This window comes from Echinops telfairi, unplaced genomic scaffold (assembly GCF_000313985.2).
Source record: "Echinops telfairi isolate 266 unplaced genomic scaffold, ASM31398v2 ScPeMD7_7410;HRSCAF=8448, whole genome shotgun sequence".
NCBI lineage: Eukaryota > Metazoa > Chordata > Mammalia > Afrosoricida > Tenrecidae > Echinops > Echinops telfairi.
Genome location: NW_022111310.1, coordinates 9,233,901 through 9,250,275, shown reverse-complemented (window position 1 = coordinate 9,250,275; position 16,375 = coordinate 9,233,901). Strand labels below are relative to the sequence as shown.

The 16,375-nt window shown below is 39.0% G+C and overlaps 1 protein-coding gene across 1 annotated transcript in view; it reads right to left on the bottom strand.

The window, feature by feature from the left end:
- Positions 1–16,375, bottom strand: part of SLC44A1 (solute carrier family 44 member 1) — a 186,887-nt gene that overhangs the window by 30,062 nt on the left and 140,450 nt on the right. Inside the window, exons 5-7 of the mRNA XM_045296533.1 lie at positions 12,075–12,168; positions 5,114–5,283; positions 2,972–3,061 (exon numbers count right to left, since the gene is read on the bottom strand). Of these exons, the coding sequence (XP_045152468.1) occupies positions 2,972–3,061; positions 5,114–5,283; positions 12,075–12,168 (354 nt within the window). The remainder of the gene's footprint in view (positions 1–2,971; positions 3,062–5,113; positions 5,284–12,074; positions 12,169–16,375) is intronic.

Sequence of the window (16,375 nt, the reverse complement as noted above, 5' to 3'; positions counted from 1 at the left end):
ATAGGGACACGCCAGGCCAGGGCAGAAGTGCCCCTGTGGGTTTCCAAGGCTAGTAACTGTTTATGAGAGTAGAGAACCCTGTCGTTCTCCTTTGGAGATGCTAGTGGTTTCGAAACTGCTGGCTTTGCAGTTTTTAGCCCAACTCGTAGCCCCTACGCCATCAGGGCTCCTTTGGGAGCAAGTGTGGCTCACAGAAATCAGCAATGGCCCTCAAGGAGGGCAGAGAGCTTATCCGTTGTAAGCATCACAGTCCCCCAGTGCCCAATGCCTACAGAGTCAAAGAACTGACTGCACAGTCAGTGAATAAACGAAGACCCAAAGAGCAGCTCCCACCAAAGAAGGAGCAAGACAGAAAATCTCTGATAGCAGTGGGCATGCGGGGTGACTGTTCTTATCCAGAGCCCGAGCGCAGAGATTCCCAGAACCTGAGTCCAGAGGAAAGCAATCCAACTTTCCCATGAGAGAGTTGTATTTAGACACATTCATTCATTTATTCAATCCATGAAACAAATCTGTTCAGTGATTACAGCACCTATTGCTCGTTCTACATGCTGGGGACACACAGTGAGCAAAACAAAGCCCCACCTTCAGAGAGTTCAGATAGTGATGAGGAAAAACAATCAAACGAGGAACAAGAAAATGCACGGCCTATCCCGTGGATGAAATGCCACTGGGTAAGAGGAACTAGAAGGTGCTGGGTTGGGAAAGGGCTTCAGGCTTATACAAAAGGGGTTAGCAGAACTTCACAGTAGATTATACGTGAGCAAAGGATTGACAGACAGACAGGAAACTCTCTCAGGAAAGAGGTAAGAGCAGTCCTAAGATGCTCTCGTGGGTCCAAGGCTGGCATGAGGGAAAGGACGTGGTCATTGCGGCTTCCAAAATCATTGTGGTAGTTACATAATCTGGTATCAGCTTGGGACTTAAAGAAGATTAAGACTGAAGTCTAGTCTGTCGACTGGGTAATAGCCAATGAGGCCTCTGTGTTTTCCTGAGAATTCTATTAACTCCTGGATTTCCTCCTTGGAGGAGAGAGATTCTCTCTCTCTCTCTTTCTGCGGACTCCCTGAGAGGACTCCCTGAGAGACGCTCTACTGACAAGACACTTGGCCCTTAGAGCTGGAGAAGCCACATGGGCCTACCCTGATGCAATTAGACCTCTGGAGCCAGAGAAGCCATGTAGAGACCCCTGCCAACGCTGAGATGTTTACAACGCCACTGGATCCACAAAACTTCCAACCCACTGGCCTGTGATTCTCCTGCATTCAGCATCATTGCATGTATTTTGTGAGTCTGAAGAGGACTTTAAAGATTAGTATCGGACTTGTGGACTTGATCTGGACTGGGCTGGGACGTTTTCTCAATATTCAATTGCTCTTTGTTATATACATATGGGTGTCTATGAATTTGTTTCTCTAGTCCACACAGACAAACACAATCATCAAGAGTAAAGCAAGCAGGAATGTAGCAGAGGAGCTGTGGTCCAGATTATCTACTAGGTTAGGGCCAGGCCTGCCTTTCCTTCACGGGAAGAAACAAGACTCAGAGTAGTGCTGTGCATACAACAAGAGTGTCTGGGGATACTCTATGGAGGCTAAGAAATTATGAAACTTTTAAGACAAACAAAATTATCTAGAGGGACCAAATAGCGTGTGAAAATAATGCTTTAATCTTACACTTTGTATTTTTATTTTCTATGAGTGTCACACATTTATTATTGGGAAGAAAAATTAATTTAAACACACATACACACAAAATCAGAGGGTTTTACAAATAGAAAATGAAATAGAATGCAAACAGAATCACGAATGTTTTCGAACATGTACACATTTATTGCTCAAGGAATAGTTTTAAGCCAGGAGGAGCGATGGCACCTGAGAATGGAGACTTGGGCTTTAAAACTTAAGATTCCAGGTGAGGCTCCACTCAGTTGCCAGGAAGGGGCCACAGGAAGAATCAAGTTAAAAGAAGGACTGAGAAAGGGGAGACCACATGGAAGAAGCATACCAATATCAGTCACCAAAGGTTTGCAAATAATATAATCCAAAATTGAATCAGGGATTAATATCAGAGCCTAAATTGTGAGAATCTGGTTTGCAAGAAGGCTATAGATGACAGTGGGAGCCCAAGATTCATTTGTGGGAACTAAGCCTCCGGGTGACTTCCTCTATCCACAAGTGAGGGATGGGAAGAAAGTGGTTACTACACAGAGTGCACTGGAGAGATGAGTATAGAAGATCAAAAGCATAAATTTGACTTTGATTTATCTGAACAGTTAAAACTTTGTCAGTTGATGCCCTGCTCTGATGCGTGCTGGCCCTAATCTGGTTTCACCATTTTCTGTCTTTTTGTTTCTTTGCTCATCTTAGCGTGTATCTCAGAGGCATTTTGTCATTGGGCATCACTCTCAGGAGGCTGTGTTATATGGTTTTTTGTGTAGGATTAATAAACCTACAGGGACAGTTTGGCAGGTATAGTCGAGGTGGTGGGGTAAAAAGGAGTCCAGGAAGAAAAAGAACGTTTGGAAACTGATTGTGGTAGTAAGTATACAATTGCAATTATACAACTCTGGAATGATATGATATATGTATTAACTCCAAGATAATAATGAATTAAAAAGAGAGAGGGAGGCAGAACAGAACCTCAAATATTTTCTTTTCTCTAGGACTCTTCTTCCCCAGAACTGACCCGGATGGAAAAAGTAGTTACCTCCTTTGAAAAATAGCTCTACTAAGTTTTTAACCCAAATGCCAAAAGTCTTCTCATTTTATTTGATTTAGTGATTACGCAATTAGCTACGCAACCCCATGGCAATCCACTTACCAGTTTTTTTCCACAGTTTAAAAAAAAAAGCTAACTCACAAGCCTTATCAGAGGAAAGTTACTAAAATAATCAAAGTGGAAATGGAGTGTTAAAAGGAAATACAAATTTGACTCTAATTACTAAAAATCCAAGAAATACACAGCTTACCAAGTGAACCCAGTATGACCAGAATTGTTAGGATCCACACAAGGACTCTTGATATGTACCTGATTATCACCATCAAGATCATGGACAGCACTGCAGGGAAGAGAAGCAGACAACACACACAGTATTACTTGAACACATTGTACAACACAGAGAAATAGTTTCAATTGCTCCTTTTCCCCAAGGAAACAATTCATTGCCATTGACTAGTTCATGACCACCATTTGGGGTAGAAAAAGAAACCGGCTACTTTTGCCTTTTGATTTTGCTACTTGTGCCTCTTGAATAGCATCACTCCAAACCAAGGACACCCTAACTGTGATGGTGTACTCCATGACAAAAACGAATGCATGTCAATGCACCCAGTGGCTCAAAAACAGCACAGGACCGTTGTGGATTCACCATGGGAAGACAGTAGAACGCACATGCAGACACACATGCCCCCACACAAAGTGCAGATAATGACATGTCATGTTGGTGACAAAAACAAAGAAACCCACGCACACGGAGACAGAGGTCAATTAAAACAGGTGCTGCCCTTCCTGGAGTGAACTGTGAGTTTCAGAAGCTGCTTCTCGGATGGTCAGTCAACATGACAGATGGCAGTTTGTCTTCTTCTGGTTGATTCTTCTTTAAAGCAGCAAGAGTTCCATAGACTATCAGACTATGGGATAATATACTAACAAATACCCTGAGCCCCAAATTCCTCTGACCTCATTTCCTAGTAACTGGCTCAAGGTTCCGGACTAAAAACCCTTTCCTTACAAAGAAGCAAAATTTACCTTCAACTACTTCCCAGCTTCTCTGCTCCCTCAACCTAAATGTCACTGTGCCAAAGTCTCTCGTAAAAACCTCAGTGGATGAAAAAAAAGTGGGGTGAGAGGGGCTGTTTCTCTTGCATGAGGAAATATATTTCTGAAATCATGAATTGTCCACTTTTTTATCTAGTGGCCCATTTCACACAAAAAATGAACAAAGACCCTGTGGGTTTATATGACATCCTTAAGTCTCAAAAGAGAACATTCTAATTTTAAAATTGGCCTATCAGTTGCCAACAACATTATCATCACTATTTTTAAGGTTGGAAAGTTTTTTCCCTTGGTTACAGTATTCAACTATCTGAGGTATCAATAATTTTTATATAAAGCTAGACTAATAACTAACTTCTTTAAGCTACTTGCAAAGTCAAAAAATGGTTGAAAAAAATGGTTGGGATCTATATCCAGGTCACATTATTAAGGTACTCACTTTTGCTATAAATGCATAAGAACCAAAAGCAGATGGAAATCTATCAATAATTATAGAAATATTTTCAAATGGGCAGCATTATTTCAATTAAGTCAAGTATTTCCTAAGCAAAATGAAAATACTCTCTAATGACAAGAAAGATGGAACTATAGCTTGTAACTTCTTAATGGTTATCAATGCTAAGAACAGGCATGGATACTAATTTTACTTATGTCATAAAATAGTTGTTCAATCCTTAGGAAAGTTTACTTCTCCCAACTAAGAAGGTCTATCAATTCTTATATAGCTACACATAATTCTACAATAGTATTCTTGAAAACAAAATTTCATTTTATCATCTATTTGTTGACCAGAAAATTTAATGGCTAACAAGTGGGTATTTCCTAATTTGGCAGCAATATAAGGATAGTATGAACTGTTGGAATAAAAAAAGAAAAGTATATCTTCAAAAGGAATTTATCAGAAATCTATGTTTTAAATGGAAATATAAACGATAGGATGGCCTCTTTCATAGACAAATAAGTCTTTTGGAATAATAACTAAATATAAATAACTAAATGATAACTAAAATCAGAAGTCTGCTGAGTCATTAAAAGTAGCCTCTTTGCTGTCATTTGAGGGTAGCTATAGTTCAACTTCATAACCAAGGTTTGGGAAAACAACCCGTTTTCTCTACCGAGAGGAAAAGGGAAATATGTTTCAGATATATATATGTAGATAGACATTTATTTGTATATGCACATACTTATAACTATATATAATCTGAAACAGATATTTTAACATTGGGAAGTTAAACATTTTATACGTATCCCCCACGGTATCCATATTTTGGCTAAAAGACAGAATAGTCTTCTACTGCAGTACTACGCAATTGCTTATAATGAGAAAAACAATTACCTAGTGATAATAAGCAAAGTCCCAATATAATTTCTTTGCTGGTCATTACTCCACTAATCAGCCTGTGTAAGACACTATTGTCACTGACAAAGGTGATCAGGGCCTCTGCAAACTTGGCATAGCAGGAAATGTTCACAGGAGCACAGCGATGGAAGAATGGAATAGGTGCACTGGTGACACAAGAAAAAAAAATCAGAAAAAAAATTACTCCTACTTAATATAAATGCCACATCAAACACACAAATGAAAGGTGAATATGGCTGCAATACACTCCACCCTCCCCCCATCATTATGGGAGCTAAGAGCTGTGGACCAATGCTATGAAGATGGCTGTAAATGGGTTCTGATGCAGATCTTTCCACGAGCCTCACCAAGAGGGTGGAGTGCATGTTCCAACAGAGGACAGGACCCTCCCCTTCTGAAAACGCACACACGCAGACACACACACACCACCACCAAAAGCAAAGCCAAACACGGAAACGCCTCACTCTATCCAGCAATCACATCTATCAAACAAGGGGCAGATGACAAAACTTACAAGCATATACTTCACTGAATTGAAAATGATGTTCTGTGATAAGCAATTAAAAAAATTAAAACAGGCTTTTGCTTGAAATGTGCCACAATCAGTAGAGTTGTTTCCTCTATTAGAACAGCACTCAAAACCTTAAAATAAAGGGGTTTAGGGCATAAACTTAATATTTCACATATAGATTAGTCATGGGGAAGCATTAACAGGTAGCATTAAACGCAGCGATTGAAGAATGGGAACCAGGAATATGAGTATAACAATGGGGAAATGCTTAGGACATAATAGTACAAGAGAAGAAAAGAACAAAAACTTACATCTAAATGGGGTAATACATCTCCATAAAAATGATACATACATATGAATGAGAACCGAAAAAGACTATACAAACATAGCAAAAAAATCTGATCCACTAGGGACAAGAGTTTCTGGGCTATCTTTGTTCCTTCTTATATGTTCTTATTATGATGTTACTATTTGTGGCACACACACAAACAACAATAACTAATTCCTTTCTATCTGTCCCACCAGTCAATAAGGCATTGCCTGGACCTTTAACTTACGAAGGGACACGCGCTGCAGGAGGGGAACTGCGGCGGCAATCGAGTTTGTTAAACGCGGTTGGGCTGCAGCTTCTGACAGGACAGTCCCCTCACCAGTGGGAGATGCTTAACCAAAATCTGAATGTGCCTTCCCTGTGAGATGCTTGGGTTCTAAGCAAGCCCCTGTGGGTGCCCAGGCATAAAATATACATGCACTCATGTACACATGAAGTTCAAATTTAGTCATCACTATTAAGAGTCCCATATTTTCACAATTCTTTGAAGGGCTAGCAATCATAGCCCTATGTAGTACAATATTACACATAGGGTGTAATGTAATAGTTTTGACTAAATGATCTGTCTTCTCATTATTGGCTGCTGCCGTGTTTGGGCTAAATTAGTGGGAGAGATCATAAGGTTGGATATCGAATTCCAAGCCTTCTGAACTTAGCAAAGCTTGAGATCCGTATGACCTCAAGCAAAACGCTATCACTGTTTCCTTCCTCAAAAAAGATTTCTAGTAGGCCGTTTTTCCCCCAAGGACCATTGGGAAGAATAATAAGCAATATCTCCTCTCCTGTTTTACTTCAAGGAACAATAAAGATGTACCCTACCGTAGTTACGCTTCAGTAAATACATCCACAATGATGGGACAACATGACATGCATTTGCATCTAAAAGGTCTGCCTTTGTGTGTACTTATGCTTGTACTAGGAAGCTTCAGAGAGTTCATGGACAAATAAAACGGAAAGATAATGGAATATCCCCCCCCTAACTTTTTGAAGCCCCTGTATGTGCATCTGCCTCCCAAACTGTGGGACTAAAAGTTAATGTCATCAGATCCTATTGGCTTTTTTGGACACCCCCCCCACCCCGGAATTGTAGAAAGGTATAGCATTTGAGTTATGTTTGAATTACAGGCAGGTAAAAGGTAATTTACAACTTAAAATACTTGTAAGTCAAGTCAGAAATCGCACCAGACTTAGAAAGAATTAACTCTGAGTCCGTAACTCAGTGGGGGCTTCGTAGGAACAGAAATCTTAAAACCGACCAGTTGGTGTATCTTACGAACTACTTCCCTCCCTGTGCTGTCTAGACACGGTCCCTGCCAGCCTACGGCACTGACCTCAGAGTCTGTCTCCGGCCGTTTGTAGCTCAGGCTTGGTTCCTATGCTTTACAACTAGTCTTCTCTGGTCCATCGCATTAGGGGGGAGTTTCGTAAATGTTGGAGCAGTGTGGCCCGAGAATAATGCCATAGAGAGCCAAATGGCCTTTGGCAGGGAAAGGTTTCCCAGCATACCTTCACTCCTTTCATTTATCCTGGCCTCTCTGATGTAGCTTCTTTTCAACTCACTGGACCTCAGCCTTGAATACTGAATGGATCCATTCTAAGGATACCGGCTTCTTATTTTTGTTTCTAATACCCACGGATTCCCTTGGCCCTGCCTCTTCAATTTCCTTCTCCCAGTTGGCCTTGTCCTGTTACCGTAGATAATGGGAGGTGAACTTTATCCTCTTGTCCAGAGGAGGCACACCTACATCTCCCAGAGCCCAACAAGAAGCTGGTATAGTTTTACACTCCGCCAGAAACACACATTTTATTTCCAAAAGAGAGTGAGTGGGCCGGTGGCAAATGGTAGAAAAGAGAACTTGGGGCAGGAAGCCTCAGGGATTCTCCGCAAGCTGCATAGCTCGCATGTCACACCATCTCTCCACCCCAGTTTCTCCATCTGTTATTGACAAGATAGAACTACAATTCATGTCAACTCTTCGGATTTTAGAATGATTTAAAAAGAGCTCACATGCAAATCAATTATTCTAAATTACATAGGAGTAGCACCAAATTTTCTTTAGTCTTTTTCTGCTTTCAAACTGACAGCTCTAAATTAGAAGGTATAAAATTAACACACAGGCTGATTAACTACATGGTCTACCTCATGGTCAAAATCTGTTTACAGTGGTAAGGAATGTCAGAAACAGCAGGCAAAGTAAAGAGGAGATAATATTTGGACATATTTTAAAATGAAATTAAATATTTAGCTTTGAAGTAGGAATGTTTGGCTTCAAGGTTGCCATTCCTTTTCTCATCAATATTTCATAACACAAAAGCAACATAATCAGGCATGGTTTTATTGTATTGAAATCATTTTCCTTATTTTAAAAATCTTAGTAGCCATGCACTCAAATGGTCTATGTTATATTTTATCATTTAAATCCCATGTGATAGGATTCATTTAAAATGAGATGCAATAGCTGGTTTCGTCTCCCTCTGATAATACTTTTGAGAACCTAGCAGATAAGATTATTTCTACTTTAGTGTCTGACCGAAATGAACACACTGTGCTTCTTAATTCAGGGAAAAGGATAAAGAATGCTATTAATGGTCTGAATAGATAAGGCATGCTTTTCCACCTGTTGAAGCCCACAGAATACTGAATCTTTAAGATGTCAATATAGTCCTATTAGAAGCCTGATGCTGTTTCACATGATTGAAGCATTCGTCAACAAGAGCAAAATGAATCCATAATGAGTTTTTAAAAGATTTTTAGATACAGCTCTTCAAAGGGAAATTCTATCTTACTTTGGCAAACATATTGCCCATTTTGCCCTTAAGTACAGGCTCCTGCAGTTAATGAGCTCCCTCAAATATGGGACCGAGTATCTCTTGTCCCTTACACCTTCACAAGTGAAGGCAGGAGCTTGCATCTCAAACAACTATGCTAAAACTTCAGGCCTTAAATACTGAGCAATAACAAGTGATGTCGAGCTAAAAGTCTTCTTTAAGAAACAATAATAACAAAGGGGTCTGGCAATTACAGCACACAAGAGGTAGGAAATGTATTGTTCAAGAGTCTAATTGTAATAGAGTAGTTTTCAAATATTTTCTTTTATCTCCTTTCTCTCTTCTTTCACTTCTGCACATTGCTCCGCTCCCCAAACTACACCCAAGTATGGTGTAGAAGGTCTAAGATGCTAGATTCAAATTCTGAGTCCTAATAATCTGTGTGGCCTTGGGCAACTCACTTTACTTCTTCACTTACAAATTAAGGATAATATCTTTATAGGCTGTCATTATATAAGGACAACGCCATTATAGGGTCAAACTAGATAATAAATATTTAAATTTTAGCATGGTGGCTGGCATTTGGCAAATGGCTTATAAATGTTAACTTATCTTGGGTCTTCCATTTAGAAAATATGAATAGATAGTAGATAACATGCCCCCTCCCCCACAGCTATTCATTTCTTATTTCCATATTGTTATTACTTTCCCAGAACCCAGTATTCTTTACCGCCCTGAAAGTTACTCAAATAAGTGTGTTCTGAATAAACTGAATTTGCATAATCTGCTTATGCCCTTTCTGTTTTCTCTGGCATATGTAAGGGTTAGTATTGTGATTACATGGGCTGGCTATTTTCTTGTTGCTACCAAGTTTAGCATTTTAGCAATAAAGAGCTAGAACTTTGGGTGAAATACTGCCCCATTCTAGGCATTTGCGTTTAAAATGTGAAAGCTCGTTAGGATTGTAACTGTGTGGCTATTATGTGTCATAAGTATTTTATAGAGTTGGATTATCATTGCTCCCTCTAAAGCAGACACTGTCTTCAGGCCTGGGAGGTCTACAGTACAGTACCCAAGAGGGTTGAGGGTAAAAAGGTTCTATAATTTGACAGAGAGAATGCTTTCTAAGCCAAGTACCAAGAACACGAATCGAAGCTTTACATATATTACCTAATCTAAGTCTTTACAACCATTCCATGAAAGAGGTATTATTATCCTCGTTTTACAGATGAGTAAACTCCTTTGACAGAAAAGCTAAGAAACTTATTCAAGTTGACAAAAAGCAGCCGAAGTAGAATTCACCGCCGCCCCCCACCACCACCACCACCACCACCCCTCCATCTATCTGCATGTAAAGTTCATGCTCTTTGGGCTCCACTTGGGTGCCCTTAGGAAAAGAGCAAAAAAGATGCAAAAGGTGCCTGCATCCAAGTTTTGCATAGTACTAATACTTTAGTGCATTCAAAAAAACCACTCAAAACAGGGTCTCTTCAAGACTCTGAGTTTTTTAGAGCAGATTCTAGGCCTTACTCATCATGGGAATCTTGGTCTATAATACAGTATGTGGAATGGGACGGTGCCCAAATTTTAACGATGACAAATGCATTCTCGTTCTAGTAAATGTCTCTATTATCGGAGGCCCTAATTTGCCTTTTATCCACTATTTCTTCTCATCTACTTTCCCAAAGACTTCATTCAGACTAAAAGGATTAAACAGTAAGATTGCAAGGTTCTAAAATAAGGAAAAGGTAATTAAGCATTGTATAAAGAGTGTCAGTTTTCAGGTGGTGCTTGCATTTTGAATTTGTGTGTCATTAGATGACCTTGTTAGGTCTGTCCATTGCTGAAGCCCAGGCCTGAATACTTTGCTTTGTCTTCAAAGTGAATGCTCTTAGAGATGTGCTTGTGTATACAGCCAAGGTTCAAACTTTACGATAACTTGCAACAGGCAGTCCTGAATGTGGGCTTAGAGGCTTAGAAGGATCTGCAGTTTAAATCTACCCCTTCCCCTATACTTCAGGATTATGTAGGCTCATAACAACCCCATTCTTACAGACAGCTGTTACTAACATATTTTGGTTTTGAAAAAGGGCCCACCCTCAGAGCAGGCACCTAAACTGGGTAAGAGCAGTGAGCAGGGCACCAAACCTTTCTTGCTTGTACATTGACCATTTTTCTCTCCAGGGACTATTCAAAGCACCTCCTTGACTGTCGTATCGTCTTCATGTGTCCTCAGTTTTCATGAATGCACTCTCCTAACCTGTTGGTCTAAGGCTATAATTTCTAAGTCCCTCTGACTGACTATCTTTAAAAATTGTTCCTTTATTTTTTGTCTATTGACTTTAAATTTCAGTTGTCAAGACTAGAAGAAAAAGAAATCAATTAAATATATATCCTTTTCCTATTTTTCAACAGAAAAGTTTAGCTTCAAGTTAATAAAATACAGGTTCCATCCATAAGCAATCCAAAAGAAGGTAGTCATGAACCTGTCATCATATTTTACCTGGAAGCTTGCTAAAATGTGCTGAGATATCAGAAGTGATTTTAACTCACTTTTCCTAGAGATGATGGCTTCGGCCATACACAGTGAGGTTCTCAAGAAGAGATAGGCCCCAAATCCCATATCTAATTCTGAGGAAATATTCTTCAACATTTGAGAATGTGTTTACTTTAAAAAAATCTATTTCTAATTTTAACATTTGCTTTACCTATTACTTCTGTGAGAGCCTTCCAAAGAAAGAACATTTCTTGTTTCATCTTTGTATTCAGAACACACAGTCGTTGCTTAATAATGTATGGTTGTTGAAAAAGACCTTGAATAAGATATGGCAAACAGCCTGAATAGAAAATGTATCTAAGGGATATTGTCTAAAACTAGCTATGATGAATCATCACTGGAATGCTTTTTAAATTTATAAGGTAAATAAATAAATAATACCAATAAGTATTATTATGATAATCAACTTCAAAGGATCTTTCAAAATTGTGGGAGTCCACATGTAAATTTATTGCAGAACTTATGATTCTGTAGCACTGAACTATTATGACATAAAAATTAAAGAGGAGTAAATAAAATGGGACCCCAAATGAAATTTAAGATATCTGAGAATGAGAAAAACTGTTTGCCTGTGTGTGGGAATATTTTTAAAGATACAAATTATATAGAATTTTTTCTATTGCTATTTCTTACATTTTGTTTTCAAAGTACCAAACCTGGTCTATCCTTAGTATTAAATGACGATTTTCTCAGAATGACATATGCAGTTTAATACTTACAAAATAAATTTAAAAAATTGTATGTTAACTAACTTTACAATAAAATTTACCTCGCTGGAACTGGTAGTTTGGGGCAAAGAGTCGAAGCTTTTGAAGATGTAGTATATTCTGAAGGCTTTAGGTTGTAGCTACATAGTGCTGAGCCTGTTGAAAGAAAAGCTACATATTAGCTGGTAGAAAAGTCTGTGTAAATTCTCTTACTATTCAACTTAATTTTACTTTATATTTTAATATTAAGATATATAGCTTTCAAACATGATACGATAAGAATAATTCTATCTATCTTAGCAGTTCTGTATCACTGAATGGGAATTCTTGTCCAGCAACTTGTTATCTACAAGTTTCAATTAATATTATGAGTGGTAATAACATCAATAAGTACAAGAACTACTTTATGGAGCATCTGCCATCTGTAAGACCCTATGCAGGAGGATGTGTAACATTATACCATTTACTATAACTCTATGTGGTAGTAAGTCTATTTCGCAGAGGCTAGGAGATAAAGCAAATGTCTGCTGCCCAAGATCACACAGGCAGTGTGAGATTAAAATCTAGATCTCTTTAGCTACATATCCATGCTCAACTACACATGCTGTCTGCCTTTCCTGCACTTTGCATTATTCACTATTTAAAATACACATATCACATATGCACTGATAATGCATTACTTTTTTCTCCCTGAAAAGGAGGCAGGAAAAATTTTACCTGGAAATAACCTGAACAAATCAACAAAATCAATCAACTGATTAAAGCGACTCCTGGTTTTGAGATACCTTAAGATAGTTTTGAATTCAACCTTAGATGGCTTATATGAACCACTATCCATTTTCCTGAATATATGGTTAATATATATCTTATAATGTATAAAATTCAGGTGGATGTAGCCTTTGAAATCCATGATCCGTCTTATTTTAGTGATGGGATAGATGTGTAATACCTAGAACCTTGTAGTTTACTGTACAATCAATATCCTTGACTGAAGCGATCCAGCTCCAGCGCTGCACACGCTGCTGCAGACCTGCTGAATTTGATAAAGTCTCTCCTGTACAGGCTGCTTATAGTTGATGAATTGAAGGTCTTATCAGATTACTAATTTGGCCAATTTATTATCAAAGAAAGAAACAATACAAGCACAGAATGATGCTGCATCTGTCTTACAGCAGTAATAGCTGGACCACTAGGGGAACCGCTGACAATATAGTGTGACCTAAGACAAAGACTTCAGTGCTTACTTGGCTATGGACAAGTGCCGTGGAGAAGAAAGAACATGGCTGAATTGTCTGAGCAATCAAATGGAAGTGAATTTGTCTCACCCATATCTTGTTCTATCAGTCAAAAACACTTTCAAAAAGTCACAAGCCAGGATTTAACGCAGTAATACTGCCCAACACTGGTAATCAACCCCATGCTTAAATATATGGGCTGTAGTAGTATTCTTAAAATAAATACATGTAGCATCCATTTTATATAAAGATAACTCAAGCAATTTGACAATAGAAATCATTGTTAAAGAGGTACTTAAAAGCTACAGGGCACTGCTGTCAGCCTCTCCACCTTCTTTAGAGAGACTACATAGAGGAGACTAAGGTTTTAAAATTTGTTCTCAAACTTTTTTGCATTTAATGACTAATTGTTTTATTGCTATTAATGACTAAATTTTAAAAAAATGTTGGGCAAGACTATTAATGGTTAACTCTTCTAAACTGGTCATTCATGTTTGAAGGTAATCCCCCACAGCCTGTTTAAGCAGTTTTAGAGAAAAACAATGGCTATGGTAAGTAAACCTTTTCAGATGAATCCTGCGATAACTGGGTCCTGTGCCAGAATCGCTAGCAAAGAAATAGTCGTATCTGCACAGCACCCAATGTGATCATCAACTTCCTGATCTGAATTACCTACTTCTTTCTCTTAGAGTCCAAAATGGAACTGCTTTGCACAAGAGAAAGGCTCTAACGAAAGCCCCCTTCGTCTGCGCTGTCAGACCCAGGGCTTCCTCTGAATTCCATGAACTTGATCTCCATCCCCGCCCTTTCTTCATTTAAAAAAGCGGGTCAGCAGGTACGACAGGGTTCAATTTTATAAATACTTTCCCAGGATAATACTGAAAGCAAGGATAATAGCCTTATCTCTGATGGTATTCTGGGATATGGGCCAGAGCTAAGTAGATCTGGAGTTAAATAGATTAAAGCGGAAAAGACCTCCCAATGGGTGAGTCGTACCACCCATGAGAAACCGTATCTTGTTTCCTGCACAAAAGCTGGTGGGCAGAGAAGTCTCTATGAAGATCATTAAAAACAACACAATTGCCACAAGCATTTTCTGGTCATTTTTTATTTTATATTTATTAACCAATACATTTTCAGCAAACAAGCTTAAGGTAATGTTTATTTATTTAACAGAGGAAGTAAAAGCAGTACTTGGCAATGAGAGGTCTTGGTCTAAAGTTAGTTTTTTCTTCAAATGTAAAAAGCATATAAAAATCCCATTGGAGTCATGTAGAGTTTCAACTGAAGTTACTTACACCACCCTGGAAGCGATTGGTGTGACTCAGTCAGCGCTATTCAGAGGCGATCAAAAAGAGGGATCGTAGGACCCTAACTTGGGTATCTAAACATTTATCTTGGTAAATGGTTGCTATAGTCCCAGAATGCTTAACTACTATAGTTTTTCAAATGCCTTATAATATTCAATTATTATTTATTCTTTAGCTCAGCATTACTATGCCCTGATAGGTACATTTCAGTCACCATGTTCCGAGTACTGCATATGAAGAAAATAAGAAATATGGTGCTAAGGCCTCACGGGCAATCACTGGCAACATTGAAATTAGAAATCTTTATTCCTAAGTCCAGATATTTTCATTGTGGCATTTCTAAGAATCATAATCAGGCAGGTTTTCAACAAGCTCCTGGCAGTGGGGGGTGGGTGGACATAAAAACACCCTTGCCATCACCTACTCTCCAAATCAGCTCTGCCTTCTCTTACAGATTTTTCTATCCTGTTAACCAAATGTGAAGCTGCTCCCCCAAATCCGAGGAAATAAACTATTTACAAGTCTTGCTGTTGAACAAGCTTCCAAGCTTTTTCACAGTCTGTTCCCTCTGACTGGGCTGTCGTTTCCTGACTAGAGTTTGAGTGAAGGTTAACCTTTGAGCAAGATTTCTACAAGCGTCACCTCCTCTCTCAAGCCTTCTCTGGCCCACCGAAGGAAAGATATTAGGAGATGTTTAGCTCTACTAATGTAACTCAGCATATTATTTGGTCATTAAAAAAAATAGTATCATCTATTTTGAGCTCTTTGAGAACCAGAACTTTTACACCCTTGAGATACCTGAAACACCTATACCCTGGCACGTTGATGGCAAGCGAAAGCCATCAGAGGACTAAAGCAGACATCCCGAGTGGATGGAAAACACCTGCTTTTCATCTTATGTTTTGGAATTAGGTGCTGTAAAGTACACATCCTGTTCATCCATAAGACAAAGCATGCCATTTCAAGCAGAGGTTCCCGACCTGGGCACTAAAGGCCTTTGGTGCTGAATAACTAACTGTTCACAGAGGTCTGTTGTGCGTTCTAGGATGTTTAACAACAACCCTGTCCCCCACCCACTTGAAGTAAGTTGTCCTCAGTCTTTCCCTTCCCTCTCCCCAGTTGTGGCAATGAAAAATGCCTTCAGACATTATGAAATGTCCTCCAGGAGGCGAAATCACCCCTTCTAGAGAACCGCTAGTCAAAAACACCATTTTTTTTCCTTTTTAAAACTATTATACAAAACATAGAGTTGTTATGTCAGGAGCTAATTTCTCTTGCCTTCAGATTTTAGTTTAACATCACAGTGTTAACTGTGTGATACATTAAAAGAGGAAAGATGCCAAACAAACAACATAGAAATTTTCTGATAATGAAAAAAGTATCTCAATACGGAACAGTTTTCATTATAAAAAACAAATCAACATTGCCTTGTGAAATCCAATGACTTCTAAGCTCCCTCTAATTAGAATAAAAGGTATATGCATGTGCTATTAGAACATAGAAACATGTTAACCTCAATTTCTAGGGACCCATGAACAGAAGGAACGTACTTGCAATTCCCAAGGAGCAACCAAAGAGCCCTGGTGGTGGGCTGGCTCAGGCCCTAGGGCTGCTATCTTCAAGGCCAGGAGTTGCAGCGGTTCAAGGCAGAGCCACTCAGTAGGTGAGAGCTGAGACTTTCTGCTCCAGTGAAGGTTTACAGCCTCGGACACAGTTCTGCCCTGTCCTTTAGGGTCACTGTGAATCAAAATCAACTACCCTGTTTCCCCAAAAGTAGGACATCCCCTGAAAATAAGACCTACTTGCAGTTTTGCCTCT